The 24,585-nt window shown below is 35.4% G+C and overlaps 3 protein-coding genes across 3 annotated transcripts; all 3 read right to left on the bottom strand.

The window, feature by feature from the left end:
• Nucleotides 1-1,292: 1,292 nt before the first annotated feature.
• rnf4 (ring finger protein 4) lies at nucleotides 1,293-11,868 on the bottom strand. Its single transcript, XM_073820843.1, has 8 exons — nucleotides 11,821-11,868; nucleotides 11,131-11,229; nucleotides 10,855-10,981; nucleotides 8,938-9,014; nucleotides 8,769-8,781; nucleotides 8,523-8,646; nucleotides 8,262-8,313; nucleotides 1,293-2,443 (listed from the first exon to the last, which is right to left on the bottom strand). Exons 2-8 carry the CDS (start codon nucleotides 11,140-11,142, stop codon nucleotides 2,294-2,296), a joined length of 555 nt encoding a protein of 184 aa, XP_073676944.1. The 5' UTR covers nucleotides 11,143-11,229; nucleotides 11,821-11,868; the 3' UTR covers nucleotides 1,293-2,293.
• Nucleotides 11,869-14,662: 2,794 nt separating this feature from the next.
• On the bottom strand, nucleotides 14,663-18,726 carry selenot2 (selenoprotein T, 2). Its single transcript, XM_073820437.1, has 6 exons — nucleotides 18,434-18,726; nucleotides 17,709-17,819; nucleotides 17,500-17,626; nucleotides 17,028-17,115; nucleotides 16,779-16,925; nucleotides 14,663-15,507 (listed from the first exon to the last, which is right to left on the bottom strand). The coding sequence occupies exons 1-5, from the start codon at nucleotides 18,616-18,618 to the stop codon at nucleotides 16,804-16,806; spliced, it is 633 nt and encodes a 210-aa protein (XP_073676538.1). The 5' UTR covers nucleotides 18,619-18,726; the 3' UTR covers nucleotides 14,663-15,507; nucleotides 16,779-16,803.
• A 1,042-nt stretch (nucleotides 18,727-19,768) lies between these two features.
• rab33a (RAB33A, member RAS oncogene family) lies at nucleotides 19,769-23,108 on the bottom strand. The gene is made up of 2 exons (XM_073820748.1): nucleotides 22,749-23,108; nucleotides 19,769-21,860 (listed from the first exon to the last, which is right to left on the bottom strand). Exons 1-2 carry the CDS (start codon nucleotides 23,010-23,012, stop codon nucleotides 21,414-21,416), a joined length of 711 nt encoding a protein of 236 aa, XP_073676849.1. The 5' UTR covers nucleotides 23,013-23,108; the 3' UTR covers nucleotides 19,769-21,413.
• Nucleotides 23,109-24,585: the final 1,477 nt, after the last annotated feature.

Raw genomic sequence — 24,585 nt, 5'->3', positions numbered from 1 at the left:
AAATAATGTTGTAAGTCTTTGAGAATGGGTTTCTCAAGCCGGGTGGCGCATTAGACCAGGGGCTCATCTCCTGTTTCCAAAATGCATCACAAACTGCTTGACAATTGCATTTACAACACAATTAACTATACAAACTTGTGTAATCAACTATTCCTACACTGCATGTACTTCTGCGTAAAAGGCTGCGCGACGTGCGCGTTGCAGTTATGGATATCTGCGTGCACAGTCTTCGGTTAAACTGTGTTGCTTTTAGAAGCCTCAATTCAGTTGTTGCATATAGTTTAATGTCTTTATTTCGGGATTATCAAAGTAAATTATAACTCAGATTTGAGATTTTACTGGGACACAGCAGATTTTCACTGGGGCATGTGCCCCAGTAAAAAGGGTCTAGCAACGCCCCTGCCCTGAAGCAAACCCGGCGGCTTCATAGCTGCATCCATGTTAGCACGTCACGTTTGATGTGGTAATTTCACAGTAGGCATACACACAGGTTAGAAGACTAGTTCTCGCCCCCTACAGTGCAATTCGGCTAGGTATACATCCGCGCTAAAATATCAAGGTGAAAGTCATCAGTTTGCGTAGTTTAGACCCAGCTCCCAACCCAACTTTGAGAATAGATTAACGGCGATATTTTTTTTTATCGCCCGATAAGAGTCTCACGTTAACGCTGATAACGGCCCACCACTAGTATAAAGCCTATAAAAAAAAGTATTCATATATTTTACAACACTTCAGCATGTTATTCTTATTAAGAGAGGGTCATTTTTTTTTTTTTTTTAGAATTTATTTACCCAAGCAAATCTCTGAGAACCAGACACATTGCACTTCTGGAGACTCCAAGTAGGTTGCAGTTCTGGAAAATGGTGGCTCTGGAGGCTGAAATGGTTCCTGATGGTTTCATGCTTAATTCTTCACCTTAATTCTTATGCAGCCTTAACTTTGCAAACTCTAGTATTGCATCCTTCTCATGGGCATTTAACAATTTTTGACTTTTCAATCTACGCTAAATCTCGTTTTTTGCTCATTTTTTCTGCCAAAGAAAATGTGCCTAATAATTATGCATGCCTGAATATAAGTTATTTTTTATGTCCACTTATAAATGATAAAATACAAAATTAATAATAGTCATTAAAATGACCAGAATATCAATGCGCCTAATAATTAAGCATGCACTATATATTGTTAGCTCCCCAGAATGAAAACGGTTGTGTTGGATAAAGTCTCTCTACATGGTTTATTTCAACCATTACTTATCAAAACATCTTAAATCTCATGAAACAAAGTAAATAATCAGCGATCAAAATGTTTATTGAAATAAATGCTATGGTCTTTACATTACTAACGCTTTTTAACTTACAGGTCCTTTATACATTAAAGTATATACAAATATTAACATTTAACATGTATAGTTTGCAAACAAGCCTTGTTACCTTTAGTCCTCCAGTCAACCTCTGCTAAATATTCAAGAATGCATTTATCATTCTCTGACCACTGAGTAAATGATCAGATGAAGAAGTCTTTAAATGTGCTTCTGAGACAAAAGCACATTTACAGTCAGCATCCACTGTTCCCTCAAAAACGCATTTGAATGCAATATGCTTGATGACAAAATAATAATCTGAATATTAAATCTGATCAAATAAACAGACAATGAATGAAATCAAGTTAACTGTGAGTGACAGTTAAAGCTAACAAGGCTGGTACTAAAGCTATACAAACAAATGAGAGCAGGTACAGGGGAAGGGCGACCCAAAAGTTGTCCACCAGATGAAGGTGATGCGCCCCAAACTATCATTACACTCTCACAAATTTCACTGACAAATTTCACCAAACAAGAATAGAGACCATCACAGCAGGGAGCTATTTTGTTTAAGACTAAACTAACATTACAAGACCCTACTTGTGACAGTTGGTCATTCATTTTTCCATTCGAACTGGACCCTAACGACGTTATTGAATACTACAAACTGGACGGTTGACAAAAATAAAATAAAAATATTAATATAGCAGCCAAGACCTTAAACTCAGACTACTCAATGTCAGGATGTATTCCCAAAACTCCTTCACTTCAAAACAGTGTATATATATATTCACTATTTAAAAATGCTTAATCCTGGACTAAGTGCCCTTTTAGCTCCAACAGAATCCCACAAGTCAAAATAATTCCAAATATCATCTTGCCATTCATGTGTCAAGTATGAAACAGCCAGTGAAAATATTGAGCTCATGAGAGTGTACTACAGAATTTTTTGAGATGCACACAGCTGATTTCATTCAGTTGATTGTTTCACCATTAGATATATATTGGGTGATACTGTTTGTGTGTGAGTTTCTTTCTACATGTCGGGCAGCTGTGAGCTCTGCTGAGAGAGTCGCGGATGCACTGGCTGCAGAAAAGGTGGCCACACTTTGTGGAGACCATGAGCCGACCACTGTCGATGATCTGAAAATGGGATCAAAGCCAGACATTTCAATTATTCAAAGAAACACATTATATTATAGACAAAAAACCAAAACAAACTACAGCTCAAATAAAATGTTAACTTAAATTCGAAATCAAAACGGTCCATCATTTACTCACTCATGTCTTGCTTTGCTCTTTCCTATGGCATGAAAATAAATGATCAGGAGCTTTAAAGCTCCAAAAAACAGAAATAACATTCTTTAAAGTCCCCATGAAATCAAAATTAATTTTTTTTGTCTTTTAGTATGAAAATGTTAGCCTTAATGTTAAGCTAGTGTGCTCCAAAATTCGTGTTTACAAGATATAAGCATTCAAAACTTAGTCTCTCATTTCCGCCAATATGAATCAACGATTTTGATGACATCACCCTGTACTTCAGCTTCTCATCAAACTTTCTGCCCAATCAAATGCTCTCTAGAATCAAAAGCGCCCCACCCCCTACACTACACTATAAATAGACACTGAAGCTGCGGCTGAGATCAATGTTGCCAGATTAGGTGGTTTTGAATTTGCTTGTGCGGGTAAAAATTGACAAAATTTGGGCTGGTTTGGTGTCAGTTTGGCGGTTTTCAAACATCTATTGTAGGTGCCAGGTTTGGGTTGATGTCTTTTATTTTGAAATTTATTTTCGGTTTGTTACGTCACTTGTTTTAGGGGCATATCACCTGTTAGTTTGCGTGTGGTTGGCATGGAGGAAGGAGGGTATGGAAGCAGATTAGTCTCATTAATAATTCACGCACAATACACGATGCACACATGCGTGTCCCAATTCACGTGCACGAAAAAAATATATATATTCACAAAAAAAATTCACGTGCAAAAAATAAGAATATAAATTCATAAAATACGTTTCACAAGTTGCAAAACACAATTCACAGATTTACAACTGTGTACAACAATTTTGAATGTTTAAAAATCACGAGTGTATCACGGAATGTGTGTGTGTGAATAGCTTTTTTACGTGTGTACAGTGTTGCCAGATTGGAAATGTCCAAGTATCGTACCAGAAGCTCAAAATTATCGTATTTGGGAGAAAATTATCGTATTTTAGTCAAACGTTCAAAATAAAGATATTTATATAGATGTTACAGCTATTTCTCCTTTTTAGCACTCATTTTCTATACCTTATTGCAATGCTAAACTAATTATCTTACCCGAGTCAAACGTTCAAAATACAGCTATTAATCTAGATGTTACAGCTATTTATCCTTTTCAGCACTCATTTTCTATACTTTATTGTTAAACTAACAACCTCAGTTTTGAAACAACTGACCTAAGTACGACAGGAACGTTAACTTGTGCTTGTGAGAGAGAGCCATTCTCCACGATGATTGGTTGAGAAGACGTAAGATTGGCTGAAAGGTATGCGTAACGCACGTTCACGTCTCCTCACAATCATGAAGGTAGACGTAGTATCCACACAGCTAGATCTTTGAGAATAGAAGCTCTTATAATTACAACGACCATGGTGTCACAAAATTCTGAAATTATCGTACATTGTGGTATTATTGATCGTACATCGTACAGAGGTCAAAATTATGGTACAAATACGATAATTATCGTACGTCTGGCAACACTGCGTGTGTATTTTTTAGACTTGCGTGTGTGTTTTTGAGACTCTCCTGGCAGCGAACTCCTCCCATGCGGGTCACTCGTACACTTTAGCCAATCAGATTTGAGCCTGTCGATCGACCAATCATAACCCGCTGTGGGCGTGCCTATCTTACGTTACGTCATCAGCGCGAGTCCAGTTCCAGAATTCAGATACGATTCAGCTGTTGATCGTCTCATTTGTAACTAGCCTAGTAAAGGTGTATTGTTTTATTTTGATTGCTTAAAAACTAAAGGTAAAATCGGTCGTTTAGACACACTCGTTAACGTGACCAGTTTAAGCCAGCGGCTGCTATGAAAACAGATAGTGTTGCCAAAGATGCTGTCTTGTGTTAGCCACAATGTCCTGTTTATTGGCCAAAATGAAGAAAGAATTCTGTTCATTGCCATGTTTTTGTTTAACAACGCTGGGTGTCCTCTGCCCAGTCTAGCTCCCACTTAGCACTGACCCTGCCTTTATTATTATAGCTTTATGTAATGATGAATATACCTCACGAGAACTCAGTGTATGAATAACGGTGTGTTTGTACTAACCATTTGTGCAACTGGATGCAGTGTTTAATTAAAACACACTAATCATTTTCCTTGCATTTTTCAGGATTTAACACTTTGGAACAACATCTGGATGACAGTTACAGACCTCTTCGTTCACATTAATCTTTATGTCTTTTTATGTACTTCACCTTTATGCATTTTTTTTTAATGTAATCAACATTCATGTACTTTTTAAAATATTATATTATCGTGATACATAATTTTATGTTGAGCAGTGATGTAAAAATCTTTGAGATTACAAAACACAAGATGATGTTGGTTAGCAGCAATTGTATTTGCTTTAGTATTAACAGTTCTGGAATTTGCTGGTCAGTCAGACAGACTGATCACATAAAGGAATGCATCAAAGATTATTCAGTAAACTTCATTCAAGTTCCGACTTGTTTTGAATGTTTTAATTCTGACAAACAACCAGAACATTTAACAATGCATAACAAAGCTTTATGCCTTAACAAATACAAAGTCATAGGGTACCATTCTTAAAGAAATGTAGTAATAATGCATGAGTTAAATCAGTTGAAACTGTTAAAATGGATGGGTTGCAGCATGACTGTTTTGAAAGAGTTACAGTTCCAAATGAAACTTCTAGATTCACATCACCTCATAATTTGTGGCAGAGGTTGAAATAGTAGCAGCTACTTGTACATCATAACCATCACAATTCTGAAATAAATAATATCTGCAGGCTGCAGCGTAAACAAACTTAAATGAAATGTACATGGTTTACAATGTGTGTTATTAAAGTGTTATTAAATCGTCATCAGCTGAATGCGTGCCATCGTAGGATTTGAGACACAAGACAAGTTTGGCTCTGACAGCTCTTTCCTGTTTTCAATCAAAAAAAAACAAAACCACAAGAGACTGCTTGAAAAATATCCAAATAGATAATTTTCATTTTCTATTTATTTACATGTCCCATCTGTAAAAAACGTATTTTATGCTTTACATTAAGTTTATAATTTTAATATCTTTATGCGGTATGGTATCCACGTGAATGATTCTTTATTAAATAAACATAACAATCGATAAATATTAAAACATAATACACTCTGAGCAGCAGCTGGCTTACACTGGTCACGTTAACGAGTGTGTCTAAACGACCGATTTTTAAGTAAGCATGCAGTATAAAACAAAATGAGACGATAAACAGCTGAATCGTATCTGAATTCTGGAACTGGACTCGCGCTGATGACGTAACGTAAGATAGGCACGCCCACAGCGGGTTATGATTGGTCGATCGACAGGCTCAAATCTGATTGGCTAAAGTGGACGAGTGACCCGCATGGGAGGAGTTCGCTGCCAGGAGAGTCTCAAAAACACACACGCAAGTCTAAATAATACACACGTAAAAAAGCTATTCACACACTCACAGTCCGTGATACACTCGTGATTTTTAAACATTCAAAATTGTTGTACACAGTTGTAAATCTGTGAATTGTGTTTTGCAACTTGTGAAACGTATTGTATGAATTTATATTCTTTCTTATTTTTGCACGTGAATTTTTTTTGTGAATATATATATTTTTTTCGTGCACGTGAATTGGGACACGCATGTGTGCATCGTGTATTGTGCGTGAATTATTAATGAGACTAATCTGCTTCCATAGGAGGGTGAGTAGCTGGGGCGCTCACTTTCTGTTGACCGTTTTCATTTTCATTTTGATTTATTTCATTTAATTTTCTTTTGCTTACTTTTTATCGTCATCATCATCATCATCATGTTGCTGATCTTTCAATGTTACAATAAATCATCACCTGGATCAGTGGAAACGCGTCATCTTTAAGCGGCTACTCAGCCTCTTAGCGGCTACTGGCTGCCGCTATATCTATATTGTATAGGCTAATTGGTTAACAAACAAACCCAAGTGTGCATGCACTGCATCCAATCAGTCATCACTACGTTAGCAAATACACACGCACACTGTAGAGGCATCTCATGTTGACACCCACACTTTTAGCAAATCACTATGGATCAGCAGACAGATGTGATGATTCATGAGTGATAACGATTCTGATTTTGAACGTACAATTAATTCTGATATTTGAATAAATAACTGTATATTTAAGTGATCACAATGCCTATATATACACCTTTTTCCTGAGTAAACGATGAGCGCCACTATTAGAATTCTAACGTCAGATTGGATGCTCTTCTGTTCCGGTCTCCATAGGAACCCATTCAAATAGCGTCCATCTGTTTTTAATGTAGCTAACGTTGACAGCTTTGTGTCACTTACACACTCATTAAACTTAAAGGAGTAAGGCACTGACAAATGACGGTCATTGCGACACTGCAAAGTGATTGTGCTATAGATCCATGTGCTTTTTAAAAACATTTTAATAGGTTTAACATTAGATTAACAGCTCGGAATATACGCCTCTTTGACTAGAAACACTGGAGACCGGAAATGCAAAGCATTCTTCAGGTTAAGAGTCAGGCGTGACTTACGTGTTTAGGAAAAACATCTATAAGTTACACGGTAAAGAGTGAGAAAGTGACTCAACTCTCAAAACGTGAATTACACTCATGGAGCAAGATGACATGAAGGCTCTATCATCACTGCAACTCCGAAATCAGAGTACAGTTATGAACATCTGGGTCTATATGATCCCGTCTTATCTTTTAAATGGTCCAGATTTGAACTATATCCTTGAAAGTTGCTGGACTTGATTCGTTTTCTGTATTATGTTCTAAAATATGTAATTCACAAAAGACTTCCTCTAGTTCTGTGTAAAGTTAAAGTGCGACATGAAGGCAAGCACATCATTGTTAATTTTTTATTGTCGTGTGTATTAATCAAGGAGTTTTGACTGTCATGTGTGTGCATGAATGAAAGTAAAGTACCTGCTAATTATGTTGCTTTTCCCAATCACTTACATTGCCCACTTTTTCCATTTAAATTTGGCTTATTGTGACGGTTGACATTGAAAATGATGCATGAGTTTTTTTTTTTGAGAGTATCGTTTAATTTCTTGGTTGATGTTTTGACAGTGTCTGTTTGCATAGGTTATTTTAATCATATTTGGTAATTCTTTTTAATGTATTTGCCTTGATTTCATCCGTTTACCATGGGAAATTTATTTATATTAACAAAAAATATTTATATTATTTTAGCTAAAAATGGTCCATATCAACCTTGATTGACATGACATTCTATCACATTATTTTGCCTCAGCATGATTATGATTACTATTTTGTTTTAGTAAGAGTTTCATACTAAATCTAGGGGGTAATGTATTAGAATGTGGCTGTCATAAGCTGTCAACCTGTGATATAAACAAAATGCTATTGGCTATTTTTTAAAAAGGGGGTGGGGCTGCTCGATTTGTCCCACCCTGTCTTCCTGTTTCAATTGAAATTATGTAACCACATAGAATAATGCTGCGTGTTTCAAGGCACTTCAGTGGAACCACAAAAAAAGTGTAAGAACATGAGAGTGAGTATAAGATGACAATGTTCAGAATTTTTTTTTCAAACATATAAACCCACTTTTGTGCATTTTCGAAGCACGAAAGAAGATTTTTAATGAACCCTGAGAGATCTGTGAGGGTGAGTAAATGATGACAAAGTTAATTTTGGTGTGAACTAACTGTACAGTTAAACAGTTTAGTTGCACATAAAACAGCTTACCTCTGAATATGCATCCATGCAAACAGGACAGCTAACCGCCCCTGGTGTAGACCTATGGACAGCAGAGCACCACAAAACAAAATCAACACGAGATGACAACGAACTGCAGCTTGACTAAGTGTAAAACTTGTAGTGCATATTAACTTTCAAATGTTAAAATTCACAAAGCTGTATCCACAAAAATTGCATACAAAGATGAAGACTATGTTCATTTTGTATATGCCAATCTAATCTATGTGATAATGGATGGAATATGTGTACCTGGCCCGCGAACTGGCATGTAAAGAGGACAGTAAGCCTGGACTGAGTCTAAGACTGGACTCTTCCTCTTCATCACTGCTTAGTACATAACTCTCCGTGCCCTGTCCACGTCTGCTTTGCACACCTGCAACACAAACATAAATGTAGTTTAGTAAGAAAGACACAGTTAAGACATTTTTAAAACAGGAATCCTAATTTAAAAAAAATATATATATATAAATAATATATATATATAAATACAATTACCATCTTCCACAACCTTTTATCCCAAGGGATGATGAGAGAATGGTGAGACAGAAAATAGAAAAAACAGAATTCATTAAAAATCCCCTTAATAATGTCAACACAACACAAGAACAAAAGGCATATGCTTAATTCAAACATTTACTATAGTACAAAAGTGTTCAAGACTCACCACAATAGAATCATTATTGGTGAGGTCAACAACCGCAGGTTCAGATCCTTCACATGTTAAATCTACCACATCTTCACCTTTAACAAGACGGAATGAATGAAAAACATTAGCATTTCTTTTAAACTCCAGTTCATTTCCAGCAGAAGTTTAAAAAAGAACACAAATGAATGAAGAACATAAATGTAGTTCAAATTTTCAATTTAGGAAGATTTAAAATAAAAATAAATTAAAATGGAATAACAATCATTAGTAAATGTATAATTCATATAACAAAAACACTGTTGGTATTAAAATGAAATGAATTCAAGTGTTATTCCCAGAAATATTAAATGACAATGTTTGAAATGCCACCTGCAGAAATGTACATTTAATGTTCATGAATATTGTATGTATTAATTAATCTAACTTAATAATTAAAATGTAATATATTCAATAATCCAAACTAAAATTTAGTAATATGGTGGACAATTGATATTTGTATTTGTTTGTAGCACTGTATGGGAAATCTGTTATGAATTATTATGCCAATATTGATTTTAAGATTAAATCTAATAATTTAAGAAATGACTCAGCATGCTTCAATAAGTTTCCTATATCTAAATGTCTAGGAAGCACATAAAGAGTTGTATTAGCAGTATTAAAATACAACTTCCAACAGTTCTAGATTTCTTTGTAATTCATTTTACAAAAGAAATCACTCTTCTTTCAAACACTAGAATATAGAAATAACTATAACTATACCTTCTGATTACACTGCAAAAAAGTGATATTCTACATGAGAGTTTTTGTCTTGCTTTCCAGTGCAAATGTCCAAAGATTCTTAAATCGAGATATTTTTACTTGCAAAATGTAAGATAATTGTTCTTGTTTTAAACATTACCTCAGTTTTGTTCACAACACAAGACTTCATACCTTCATTTTGCATCTCCAGTAAATGTACAGTGATTTTAATATTAGTACAGGAAAAACTGAGGAATATATTACATTTTTTGCACTGCATACAACATTTTATACCATAACTTCTTGAAAATATCTGCTCTGATTTAAGACTTTTAAGACCTTAATTTGTGGAAGGGCAAATTAACACTTTTTAAGACCTTTGTAAGACCCACAGAAACCCTGATCAATTAACAACCTTGTAGCTCACATCTTTAACCATCAGTTCTGCTGTAAAAAAAAAAAAGTGTTGCACTTTAAACAGGTTTCTATGTGTAAACATTGTAGTTCACAAATTAAAAAAAGGAAAATCAAAGTCTGAATGTTGCTCGACCCTCCTATAAATTGTGATGCTCACTGCTTGCCAATTGCTTGTTCATAGTTCATAGACTCTTTTATCCAAAGTGACTTACAAATGAGGACAATGGAAGCAATCAAAATCAACAAAAGAGCAATGCTATGTATGTGCTATGACAAGTCTCAGATTAGTTTAATGCAGTATACGTAGCAAGGTTTTTTTTAATTATATAGTAAATAGAAAGAAAACTGATAGAACAGAAAAAGAATAGAGCAAGCTAGTGTTTATTTTGTTTAATTGTATAATAAACAAAAAGGAAAAAAAAGATAGAAAAGATAAAAGATATAAAAAAGAACAGAGAAGGTTTTTAATTTTTAAGAATAGAAATAGAATAGAGAGTGCTAGAGGGAACATTTAAGGTAAAAGTCTGTGAAAGTGATTTTGTGCCTCTTTGGAATGGCACAATAATGCACCGTTCACTTGCAGAACGTAAGCTTCTAGAGGGCACATACGTCTGAAGTAATAAATTTAGGTAAAGGGGTGCAGAGCCAGTGGTGGTTTTGTAAGCAAACATTAATGCCTTGAATTTTATTGTTTTTGTTTTTGTGGCTATTAAATCATTTGTTCTTACATCACCAATCAGAGGTAAAGGAAACCTGGTAAAACAAAAGTATGAGACTTACTGTTGGTTCTGTCACTTTCCAGTACATCAATGGTCTCCATCGCTGTTTGAGACATCTGTGCCCGGTTTCTCTTGCTGTTTCCACGGCGGGAACATGGAGCAGATGATGTTCGTCTTTTCCTCTGTGTCTAAAAACAGGAGACACAAGTGGTTACTATAGTATAGGTGTTGTATTACTGTTGTTGTTTAGCAGCAGGGAAACTGCAATACAAGCTGCAATAGTTTAAATGTAATCAGTACTAATCACGTGAGTGATCACGTGGTCAGTCCTACTCACAGCAGTACTCATGTTGACTTGTGTGTTGATCACTGAGAAGCTCCAATATGCCTTCAAATATTACTTAGCCACCAGATATTTCCTTTACACCGATAATATCTGGTAAAATACGAATTAGTCACATTATAAGACACAAACTGTATTTATAAACACAATCGCCTAACTGTGTACAATGCAAGACAGCAGCTCCAAATAACTCTTTCAATCTAAAGACAACCGTCATGTTTAGTTCTGGCGACACGAGCACTCGTTTTAAATAACGTGTGGTTATATTCTCACAAGTTAAAATCCTTTGTGTCAAATATCGTATGTAAACAAATGAGCGAGCTAAACATCTCAGCATTTAACGTTAGCCAACTAACGTTAGACTTACTAACATATGACTTTTCTAGAAAACCGTGTAATAAGAATTGACATTAGCGCTTCAGCGCGTTTTGTTATTTTATTAACTATAATAAATACTGATTAAGAATTCATTAAAGAAACTGACAACGTGTTTTAAATGGCATCTAGTTCGCTAACAAGCTAACAGGATATGTTCATTGTTAGCTGACAGCTAGCTTGGTTCTAAGTGCCCTAGAAATTTCCGTTGGAGGAAATTAATATATAATAGTTTACAACATATAATATTAAATTATTACGTATTAAATCAACATTATCGTCAGTTTTACAGAATAGCCGGTAACATACTCAGCACTGTCCAACAGTCAGCCCTCTTAGAAGAACCACAGCACAAATACAGTTGAATAAGACACATAATTCGGAACATAGCGCCACCTGTAGGACTGTATGTACGTACGTACGTACGTATGTATCTATTTTCATAAATAACCGTCACATTACAACATATCACAAACCACAAGATGGACAGAAAACGAAGGAGGAAAATAAAGATATTTCTGTCTTTAAATTCCGTTTCTTTATAAAATATTTAAAAAAGATTTTTGCAATATCACAAATAAATAAGAAACAAGTGATTCTATTTCCAGATTTAATTTTGTAGGAATGTAATATTTTGCGTCATTAAATATTATATGGAGGTGGGTGGCACAAGGGAGTGCTAGGTGGTCTGTGGAAAGGCAACCGGTTACGAGGAAAATTATTGAAATGATTAAAATATATAAATGCATCTAACAGTAGGTACTATGAGTACGAAACAAATCTAACAACGATGTACATGAATCCTTAAACCTTTCAAATAATATTTTAGGCATATTTATAATATTTGTTTTTCACAGTGTAAATGGGGCCTTTGAACAAGAAACTGTGCCTTTTTAATTTTAGGTTGGGGGTCCTATGCACTAGAATGATCATATTTGGGGGGTCCATGGCATCTAAAAAATTGAAAAGCCCTGACCTATTTATATATATAAAAAAGTAAAAGTAAAGTAAAAAAGTAAAAGAGAAGCAGTAAAGATTAGGAAATTGAATCAGTTTTAATATTCAAATTCGTATAGAATTTAATATCCCTATTTGAAATGTTTATTATAATGATTTTGAGTGCTTAAAAATGAAGAAGTCTTTTTGACCACAGAGCTGGACGATCCCAGTGCCAGAAAAGATTCACATTACTACTCCGTTTATCAAGCTCTTGTTATATGGAGCAGTAGTCTTATTAGGTGAGAATCAGAATCAGAATGAGCTTTATTGCCAGGTATGTTTACACATACTAGGAATTTGTTTTAGTGACAGAAGCTCCACAGTGCTACAGAATGACAGTGACAAAAATGACAGATTATAAAAAGAACAATATACAAGTATACAAGACAGACAATGTGCAAAAATAGCAAACCCAATATACAAAAATATTCAATTTACTATGTACAGGTATATAAGGTGCAATATTTGAATGCAAGTAAGTATGTGCATTAAATAAAAAACTGAGTGTTCCATGATCAAGTGTTCATGAGATGGATTGCCTGTGTCTGGTCGTTTTGGTGCTCAGTGCTCTGTAGCGCCGACCAGATGGTAAAAGTTCAAAAAGTGAGTGTGCTGGATGTGAGGGGTCCTAAATGATTTTGCCAGCCCTTTTTCGTACTCTGGATAAGTACAGATCCTGAAGGGTAGGGAGGGTTGTACCAATGATTCGTTCAGCAGTCCGGACTGTTCGACGTAGTCTTCTGAGATCAGAGTTGGTAGCTGAGCTGAACCAGATGGTAATTGAAGTGCAGAGGATGGACTCAATAATGGCAGAGTAAAACTGTTTCTGCAGTCCCTGTGGCAGGTTGAGCTTCCTCAGCTGGCGGAGGAAGTACAGCCTCTGCTGGGCCTTTTTAGCAATGGAGTCTATGTGAATGTCCGGGTGATAGTACGGGTGCTGGATGAGAATTTTCCAAGCCTCACTAGCTGCTGCCTGTCTGTCAGGAAGCTGTTGATCCACTTACAGGCCGAGGTGGGCACAGAGAGCTGAGTTAGTTTGGGCAGGAGGAGGTTTGGGATGATAGTGTTGAAGGCTGAACTGAAGTCCACAAACAGGATCCTCACATAAGTCCCTGATTTATCCAGATGTTGCAGGATGAAATGTAGACCCATGTTCACTGCATCATCTACAGACCAGTTTGCTCGATAAGCAAACTGCAGGGGGTCCAGTAAGGGTCCGGTGATGTCCTTCAGATAAGCCAGAACCAGTTTTTCAAATGACTTCATGACGACAGATGTTAGCGCCACAGGTCTGTAGTCGTTAAGTCCTTTTATTTTTTTTCGGTATGGGGATAATCGTTGACTGTTTGAATGTGGCGGGTACTTCACACAACTCCAGAGACCTATTGAAGATCTGTGAGAAGATGGGCGAGATCAGTAATATTAGAAAAATGTGAACTGTACAACAAAGAAGCAGATATATATTTTATACAATATTCTGTATTCTTCTTTCAGAAATAATAGCCCACTTATATTGGTCTGATGTCATGTGACCTACAGTAGGATGAAATCAGACAAAAGCCCAATTCAAAGCTGAAAGACATCTTCCAAACATGAGTTAATATATTATGTTCCTCAGCTACAGACTTTTTCTGAAAACAGTCTTACACAGTCAATTGTAAAGTAGCTGTACATCAGTTTTTAGCACACACACACACACATTGGGTTTTCATGTTTTATGAGGACATTCCACAGGCGTAATGGTTTTTATACTGTACAAACTGTATTTTTCATTCCCTTTACTCTATCCCTACACCTAAACCTAACTTAATTCTATATGATTTATAAACTTGTTTGCTCTTGGGGATCAAAAATATCCCTACAAGGACAAGGATTTTGGATATTTCCATCTTTGTGAAGACATTTTTCTCGTAGGCTATACCTGAACCACATACACACCCACATACACCAACTTAAGCCAAATCTATTTTTTTTTTGTAGTAGTAGTAGTACTGGATGTTCATATCATGTTTCATCTCTTTTGCTTTTAAGAGAGTGGAGAACAAACACACACCAAAAAAAAAAAAAAAAAAAATTAAAATAAAACAGACCGTACAACAATCTTGTTGTTGTTAATCTCAGTTACATAAAACTTTTAATTCACCATCACAACTTTTTGAAATATTTTAATCTTTATTTTACATCACTGTGAAAGAGTAAAATTTCTTCTCAATGCAACTTAATCCCAACTATTAGTATCACTTTTGTTACAAATTCACAGAGAGGTACACTAAAACACAAGGGGTCCATTGCTAACATTAAATTAATATGGGGAGAGAGCTGGAAAAATAGAGGGAGTCTTTGGAAACACCATTCACATCTTCTGATATGCAACACTATCAATCACACCATCTAGACGACTTCAGGGATCTAAAGAATTACGCTGATTCCACAGATTACTCTGGCAGTGCTAATTTATATGGTTAAAGTTTAAGCAGAAGAGAGGAAGATCTGGCCTTAAATCCCCCCACAAGCACATGCTGTACTTATGAATCTAACCTGCAAACCTGTGACAAACAGGACAAAAAAAGCAGTCCAATACCCCGAGTACAGTCTACACCAGTGCAAACAAATAATCATGTTAAAGGTCATTTATAGACATTTACATTAAGAAAACCACACAATCACAGTTGCCCTTGAGAAAGATGGAACATTCCATTGCACTTCAGCTAAAAGCACTTGTTACAAACAGAACCCTGATCAAAACAATAAAAAAAGCTTCAGGATAAAAATTAACGGTAGTGCCCTTTTCCTCACATGTGACACTCATACTATGAATGCATGTAGTTTTTATGCTCTGAAGAGATGTAGTCGATCCAAAGGTGTGTGTCGCTGGGCAGGAAGAGTGTGTGTGATGGCCGAGCATCGAGCCTGTGCTAACAGCGTGCTGTTTGCAGCACAGGCCTTCATTATGCCACAATCCACAGTCCCGCTGACCAGTGAAACAGCTCCGGAGACCTGCAGAAGACAATACAACACTTACTGCTGCTGTTGTGTTGAATTACGCATGTTGTTCGGCACAGTGCTAGTCACAAAAGTCATTTTTAAAACATTTTTTATTGAAGTACATACATTAGACTAGATTTTTTGGTTTGTTTCTTCAATTAAATGGAATATGTTTGTGCACATATCTGGGCAGTACTTCCTGCATCTATTTTCCATACTGCCACTGATAAATCTCCATGGCCAAGAACATGATAAAAATAGAACATATGAGCAAAACCAAACATAAGCTATTTAACCCATTAAGATCATAATACCGGTATAGAAATTGCGTCATTGCGTGTTTTTTTTGTTTTTTTTTCTCAATATTATACGTGATGGAGCACAAATTTAGACATGTATAGTATCTTTTGAAAGCTTACTGAATTTGCCCCCCACAAACAAGCCACCCCCCGTGAAGATCGACATAATAAGATTCATATTGCTCAAACTTACCAAAGTTCACTACAAGTTACTACTTACTAAACAGTAAATTTTGATTCATTTGATGTCTATATTGAGAAGGACCTGAATTAAGCAGAACTTCTCTTAAAACTTGGCATGAAATGAAAGATTCTATTTTGTTAAAAGGATGGTTCCCATTGACTTCCATAGAAATTAGAAAAAAATTGTGTTCAACAAAAGAAAGATATTTATACCCGTTTGAAACAACCTGAAGGTGAGCAAATGACCAAACTTTCATTTTTGGGTGAACTATTTCTTAAAGTATGCTACTTTGTCAAAAGTTTGAGGTCAGTAAGATTACATAAGGTTTGAAAGAAATTAATGCTTTTATTCAGTAAGGATGCAATAATCAAAAGTAATAGTAAACACACTTACAATGTTACAAAAATTATATTTTAAGTGAATGCTGCTCCTTTGAACTTGATATTCAAAGAATTCTGAAAATGATCACAGCTTCCACAAAAATATTAAGCAACACAATTTTTTTTTTAAGTTTTCAACTTGGATGATAAGATTTTTTTTTCATTAAGAACTTTTGAATTGTATTAATATTTTACAATTTTACAGTTTTTCAGCATTTTCAGTCAAATTAATACAGTTTAGGTTAGCCTATTCCATATTGAAATACTACTTTAGCAACAGAGCCAAGATTTGCAAATAACCTTTAAGCCTAGGAACAACCCTGTACTGAAAACAACAACAAAGTTATTGTTAAACACCTGCTATGTTTGTACATGCTGTGGCATACATGCTGACGTCATTGTACAGGTTTTACCACTCACCTGTCTCTTGGCAAAAACAACAGCACTATGGTGAGGGAAAGTTCATCTTCTCGACCTGATTCATCTTAAGGTGGTTATCCAAGATCTGGAAAAGCTCTTGAATGTTGGGCACATATCCTGATTGCAACTTGGACCAAATTGGTACATCTAAAACAAAAAGAAATAGTGATGTTTCTTTGACATACATATGTTGTTCACAGTTTCATAATTTTTTCCCCCCAGGTGTAGTGGTAATCCAAATGACATTACCATTCAATGAAATCTCAAAAGCTCCTGTTGAGAGGAAATTGGTTTCCAACATGTTACTTACGAAGAATGCCATGAGGCAGGAGAAAATCTGCAAAACAGATCCATCAAATGTGAGAAACTTTCTTTCAGGTAATTAAAAACAACACGCAGAGAGTGGACAAAATGCAGTTATTTATGTATATGTTCTAGAGTAGGTGAAAAAATCTGATGCTTCATCCATTTCATCACAATCAAAGTCAATTTTGATTTTACTTCTTTAACATGTGTACAAATGCTATGTCATCATACACATTCTGCCAATTCCAGGCATGCCCTTCACACTCAATGACGTAGTTAGCTCTGAAATGCTGCTCATTCCTCAAAACAGGATTTGCGTCAGTTAAACCATGACACACTCAGTGTTAATTTATCTCCTGCCTAAACTCCGCTATAAAATCAGGTTAGAGTCCAAGTGCTTCTTTAACAACATTACCTTATTCTCCTGTCCCCAGGACCATATTCTAGGAGTGTCCATTCCAAACATTTGGAAAGGATTTTGTCCAGTCACAATCAAGGCGATAGCAAGAAGTTTAAAGTAGGAGATGAAATTTCCAATGTATCTACAGAAGAAGACACAAGTTAAAGTCAGGACTAAACCACTGTCTGACAGAGGTCCAAGTCCATCTGGAAAGACACACTCACTTGTTGATGGGTTTGGGAGGGTAATTCTCTCCCTCAATTCGGATGTCCGGGTACAGCTGGCTGATGGACCGGGAGTACTCCTGGAACACCTTACTGTACCCTCAGGATATACTGAAAAATAAACACACAGTTAAAAACAGTGATAAATTATTTGATAATGTTGGCACACAGTATTGATTAGGATTGTATGTTCATACATCTATAGTTATTAATTCAGAAAAGAATGTAAAATATAATTCTAATAAATTGGTCTTTCCTATTATCTTCGGATATGTTGTGTCCCAATAGGGCAAATGTAATCTCATGTAATCTCATAATCTCATCTACAATAATCTGCTCAATCCAACACATTTTCATTAATTAATGAACGCAACATAACTTGTGCAGTTTTCGCAGCAAAGATGTTAACGTTAATTAGGTACATAAAAATAAATGCGCTGTAAAAAGATGTCTTATGAATATATTAGCAAGGTCCATCGAGGTAATATTAAATTAAGGCGCTTTTTGACATTCATATTCATTGAATTGAATTCAAATTATAATGCAAATAATTGTATTATATATGCTATAGTTATTTAATTGCACATTTATCTACATATTCTAATATGTATTATTTTTTACACATTTAGGCATGTTACGTTAGCCGTATTAGCTTAGCATCCCCTGTGGGATTTAAACAGACAGTAAAAACACTGAATAACATCAGAGTCTGTGGAGTTTCTCACCAGTACTGGAACTTGAGAACCGGACCCGTGTAGAATGTGTGTTTGTTCTGTCTCTGTGTGTGCACGTCGGGTCCAGTGCTGTCCTGTTGAGTCATGCTGTTGCGGCCCACATAAATGTCCCTCACGGTTACCACAGTAAATAGCAGCAGGGCCGTTAATATACCCGTCTGACTGTACTCCGCCATCTCCGGCCCCGTCCACAGCGACAGAACCGCACTCACTGTCCTGCTCCTGCAACCGTTGCCTCCGCCGCCGAACAAGTAAAACACGAAACAACTGAAACAGGGTTAAGTGACCAAATATGTTTCAAAATAAAAGTCTCCCACGCTGAGTCATGATGGAGAAGATGGAAAATAGCGACATCTACTGGTTACACATTTCGGGTTTTCTGCTCCAGCACACCATGTGTCCAGAAGCGTACATGACAGGGGAGGAATAGATGTTTAAAACAAATCAAACACATATTGCAAATAAAAGATGAATAAAAAGTAGCCTAATTTTATGAATTACACAGTGTGCAAAAAGACAAATGCGGAGGAAACATTTTGATTTATAGCCTATCTCAGCCTCAGCTATTGCATTTTATAATCTTTAGAATATGTGCATATTAATTTATTTGTTGATTATGTTTTTGTGTGATTTTTTGATGATAACGAGTTGGAGCATTTAATACTCAATATTAAGAAACAACAGTTACAGGTAGCAAATATAATTGTTGAGTTTAACTTTAAAATATGACATTTAAGCATGTTTTTAAAACACACTAATTAATATGTATGCAAATATATTAAACATTGTTTTTGAAATGCAATAAAAACAAAATGTTTCGTCATTTTCATCAGACACTGAAAGTATATCTTAAACCTAGGCTTTTTATAATTTTACATTTAAATTTATGGCCTGTTCTGTGAATGTGAGTACAAGTCCAGTATTTAATAGTCTGTATTTATATAAACATAAAACTGATTACATAAGCACTCTAGGTAAGATTTATTATGTCTTTTTGCACTGGTTTATATTTAGTACAATGAAAAATTAGGCCTTCCAACATCTAAAAAAATCCATGTTTTAACTCATCTTTGTTCATTACAAATTTCTATATTTACTTATGACAGCAGGATGATTATTGTTGCATGCTCTCTTTTAGTATTGCTAATACTGTCCCTAATAAATCACTGAATAATTCCTGCTGAGTAGGATTTTACAACACAGTTTATAACTATTTTCAGCATAATTTGTTAATTGACAACATTGGGAAATCACTTCTTCAGTGCAAAAATCTGCAATGTTTTGTTTCTCTAAAACATGAACTGTTAATAATAAAAGATTCAGTGCTTCAGGATATTTTAGATTTAATTTGGTGCTTAAAACCAAACATACATACCGTAACATGTCACACAGCAAGGGCACAAAAACAAGACAAATCCTAAGGTTTCAATCTCTTTAGCAGATATTAGGCTAACACTGTTGAAACCAGAGAATTCTCTTATGAATCTGAAAGCACTTGAAACCACACAGAAAACTGCAACTTTTTCTGTAGAATGGAAAACAACTGAATAAGCAGTGGATAGAGGTTACACGAAATCAAAACAAAACAAACAATCACAGGGGCAACAAATTACACTCGCTCATTCCATAATCAACATTTCCACATCATCAGCAACCCCTTCCACAGAAACACTCATACTGGCATTCTTTGTCAAGTTAAAATGACTATTTTCTTGTTCTTTTGAATAAAAATGTAACAATCATTCGCCTGTTTGAACCTTGCTTTTTTCTATATTTGAGTGTTTACACATTTGGAAGAACCAACTTAAGCTGGTAAAATATTGTGATGCTACATAAAACTTCCCACACGGTTACACTCTTTCCCAAGGTTCATAGAAATGAGCATGTGGTGAATCATGAGTGTTATCAGATTACATTAACATTTGGGTCACTAACTATTTAATGCTAATCTTCAGAATATGTTTTAATAGTTTTATCATTTGAAAGGGTTTCAAATGTATTCATGCAGTAAGTGAGGGAGAAATATTTTAGGAGTGAGTAACCACAAGGTTATGAGTAACAACTTGCAATGGTGGCAGATGAATACATTTTAGGGCAATACAAACATTTGAATGATCACTGCAGTCATGTGTAACTGCTCATGCAGTGCTGGAAGGTTAAGATTACATGTGCAGTTTCTGACGGCTAAAACTTTAAGACCATCAGCCAATGATGTTGGAGATATTATGTCTTTTTCCACTAAGCAATAATCAGATTTGATTGTATGCTTATAGATGAATCCAATCAATGTGTGACAGAAATGTGTAAATGTAAATCCAACAAACGTAAATCCAACACGTTCCTTCAGACCTTTAAAGATTACTTAAGTGGTAAAGTGTGCCCTGAATTTAGCATCAGGGACTAAAAACATTATTACACATGGGTGAAAGCTTGTGTAAACATGTTCAGGTTGCATTATCTTTTGATTAATAAAATAAAACATTGTAGGGCCAAAAGATTTTTTGCACTTTGACATAATTTTTATGAAAATTCAACACATTTTTCCTAACCATAAATATCAAAATAATGCATTTGGATGTTTTACTTTTAATGGATGATTTTGGATGTTATTTAAAATTGATGATTGTCATTAGATTCTTATTACTGTAATATCATTTTTGTTACATTTAAATCAGCATAAATTAAAGGAAGCACGATGTCACAGTGCAAAAAAAAGGTCATCATTTTCTTTCAGCAAAACTAATTTCTCATTTCTTTCTTTTGATTTTAAGATAATACACAACTTGAACATGTTCTTGGCAGGTTTTGTGGGATTTGCCTTTTTAGTGATGGTGTAATTGAAAAAAGAACATAAGCACACACACCCAAAAAACAGTTCATGGAGCAGCTGTCATAAAGTAACTAAAATTAGTTGCAGGCACATTCTTGCATTGTGAATTATCAACGTTAATAATTTCACAGTTTAAGGTCCTCAACACGGGCAGTTGCTCTTAGGGTCGGGCTGATGTGTCAGCCTCACTTGGCCGTCTTCTCTCGCCACGTCTCTGTAGATCAGGGATTTTTGGGCTTTTAGACGACACGCCAGGCACATGAAAATGGAGTCCACATTCTGGCTCTCCTTGGGATCTTTGGCTGATGTTTCAAACAGTAGCATGTTATGGGCATCGGCAAACTTGAGGGCAGTGTTGGAAGGGACCTGGACCTGGTCAACTAGGTCGCATTTGTTACCCACCAGAACACGAGGTACTGCGGATGACACCCCGTGCCCGTTACACTCCTGAATCCAGGTCTTTAGGTTCTGGAATGAGGCCATTTTTGTGACGTCATATACAAATACGACAGCATGCACATTGCGGTAGTAGTGCTCTACCATGCTCTTCCGAAAACGCTCTTGACCCGCTGTGTCCCATACTTGCACCTGTTAGAGAAGAAACAAGACAAACAACAAATGTCAAGGTTGCAGAGAAGTTAAATGAGAAAACTGATATTGATGCATTAGAAAGAAATTGATTAGAATGACAATAAATGAATCTAATTTGAACATCTTTAAAAATAAATGTTTAACTATTCAGGCTGTGATGTTAAATCCAAATGACTAGCTGTGAACTTTACTCATATTATATATACACAGAAACATTAAGACTGTTTTGTTTAATTTAATAAATTACATATTAAAGGGCAACTTAAACTCAACTGATTGAATTGAACATCACAAACACACAGATATATAGATAGATAGATAGATAGATAGATAGATAGATAGATAATGTGTTATGTATGAAGTGTCATATTATGCTCTTTTTTAACATTAGTATATATTGGTGGTTTGTATAATTGTATTGTGTTGTACTACAAATAATAAATTAAATATTAGTGCACAATACCACAAATTCTGTATTGGACAATCCGGTTTAAAAATGCATGTAGCTGTATTTCTAGATGGTCTAAGCTGGTCAAAATGGCCTATACGCTTTTCAAAATCAGCTTGACTACCTTAAATTAGTATGACCAGTTCTATCAGGTCATGAGGTCTATGAGCTTTAATTTGATGATGACAGTTTAAACCAGCTAATGACCAGTTTGGAACAGGTAAAGAACAAACATTATGTTGATTTGCCTTAAGAGATGAGAAACTACGCCTTTGATACAACATGCGACTGGAAACAGTCATTGTGATTACTCCGAATGTAAACATTGAGGTTCCTCGAGATGCTGCTGTCACACTTTCACTGAAACACACGATACAATCGTGATACAACGAGATATCGGTCTTCGTGACGAGACCAACCCCAACAATAAATCCCACCTTTATTTTCTCGCCCTCGATCTCCACGGCTTTCTCCCTGAAATCCACGCCGATTGTGGCTTCAGTTTTACATGGGAAGGCTCCGCCGGTGAAGCGGAAGGTTAAACAGGTCTTGCCCACATTTGAGTCCCCGATGACAATGATTTTAAAAATCCGCGTCTGCACACTGTGATCTAGAGACGTGCTCAGGTCTAGAGAGGACGTGAGGTTGGCATGACGTGAGTTGGCAGTTCCTTCTCTTTTTTCTGGAAATTCATTTGCCATAACGGTGAAATGATGTACCGAGCCTGGTGTTCACTGGTCCGGCGGTGATGATGGTGGTGGTGATGGGGGAAGGGATGGCAGATCCACTCCCTTTGCAGATGCAGGGAGTTTACATAGACTGACAACAGTATGACAACTAATGCATTACTTTTAACGCTATTAAAATAGGCTAGTTAAAAAATAAGTAGTTGAAAAATAAATTGTACCCTTGTGTCGTTAAATTGTGACAACATGGTTGCACTGGCTAAATTTAAAGAGATAGTTCACCCAAAAATAAAAATTATGCCTTTATTCACTCTAATATTGACTTGTATGCTAGTATTATTGCAGTGCAGTTCAAAAGGACAAACACCCACAAAACTGTAAGAATCAAAGAAAAAAAAAATCTAATTGTTAATAAACAGTGAGTCTACATAGCCATACATCTAATGCGTACAGAATAGCTTAGATAATTTGGTTTTAGAAGAAGTTAATAAGAAATATTTGAGTTCATATTGAGATTTTAATATTATTATTTATTTATGTCTCACTATGATTTTTATTGGAGATGCACAAATGCTATGCATATTGCTTGATTAACTTGTGTGGTATCTTGCAATACGCTCAACATTTCCAAATGAATGTAGGGCTTACTTTTGTTTGCCTAATATTGTGCAATTGTGGCTTTTTTATTATTAAAAAGCTGTATATATCAAAAGACAATTTAAATTCAGTAATATCATGTTTAAAGGGTTAGTTCACCCAAAAATAAAAATTATGCCTTTATTCACTCTAATATTGACTTGTATGCTAGTATTATTGCAGTGCAGTTCAAAAGGACAAACACCCACAAAACTGTAAGAATCAAAGAAAAAAAATTTAATTGTTAATAAACAGTAAGTCTACATAGCCATGCATCTAATGCGTACAAAATAGCTTAGATAGTTTGGTTTTAGAAGAAGTTAATAAGAAATATTTGAGTTCATATTGAGATTTTAATATTATTATTTATTTATGTCTCACAATGATTTTTATTGAAGATGCACAAATGCTATGCATATTGCTTGATTAACTTGTGTGGTATCTTGCAATACGCTCAACATTTCCAAATTAATGTAGGGCTTACTTTTGTTTGCCTAGTAATATTGTGCAATTGTGGCTTTTTTACTATTAAAAAGCTGTATATATCAAAAGACAATTTAAATTCAGTAATATCATGTTTAAAGGGTTAGTTCACACAAAAAAGAAAATTAGCCCATAGTTTACTCACCCTCAAGGCATCCTAGATGTATATGACTTCCTTCTTTCAGACGAATCCAATTGGAGTTATATTAAACATTATCCTGGCATTTCTAGGCTTTAGAATGGCATGGGTGGGATTTTCTCTTCATCAGTCCAAAACAAGTCCAATAAAGTGCATCTATCCATAATAAAAAGTGCCTCACACGGCTCCAGGGAGTGAATAAAGGCTTCTTGTAGTGAATCAATGCATTTTTGTAAGAAAACAAAATCCATATTTACAACATAATAATCATTTTAAGATAGCTTGAACCAACTGGTCGTACACGGAAGCAGCTCCGGGCGATTGACGTAT

This window comes from Garra rufa, chromosome 16 (genome assembly GCF_049309525.1).
Source record: "Garra rufa chromosome 16, GarRuf1.0, whole genome shotgun sequence".
NCBI classification, from domain to species: domain Eukaryota; kingdom Metazoa; phylum Chordata; class Actinopteri; order Cypriniformes; family Cyprinidae; genus Garra; species Garra rufa.
Note: the sequence above shows the minus strand (reverse complement) of the source record. Positions and strands in the feature narration are given on the sequence as shown.

What these genes read in the sequence shown, in the direction of transcription:
- rnf4 (XM_073820843.1), bottom strand. An exon ending in GGAAAGTGACAGAACCAACA is followed by an intron (nt 9,015 to 10,854) that starts GTAAGTCTCATA and finishes GTCTTGTTAAAG; the next exon opens with GTGAAGATGTGGTAGATTTA. An exon ending in GCATGGATGCATATTCAGAG is followed by an intron (nt 2,444 to 8,261) that starts GTAAGCTGTTTT and finishes TCCCATTTTCAG; the next exon opens with ATCATCGACAGTGGTCGGCT.
- rab33a (XM_073820748.1), bottom strand. Translation starts at nt 23,012, where the DNA reads ATGGCAAATGAATTTCCAGAAAAAAGAGAAGGAACTGCCAACTCACGT. An exon ending in TCGAGGGCGAGAAAATAAAG is followed by an intron (nt 21,861 to 22,748) that starts GTGGGATTTATT and finishes CTTCTCTAACAG; the next exon opens with GTGCAAGTATGGGACACAGC.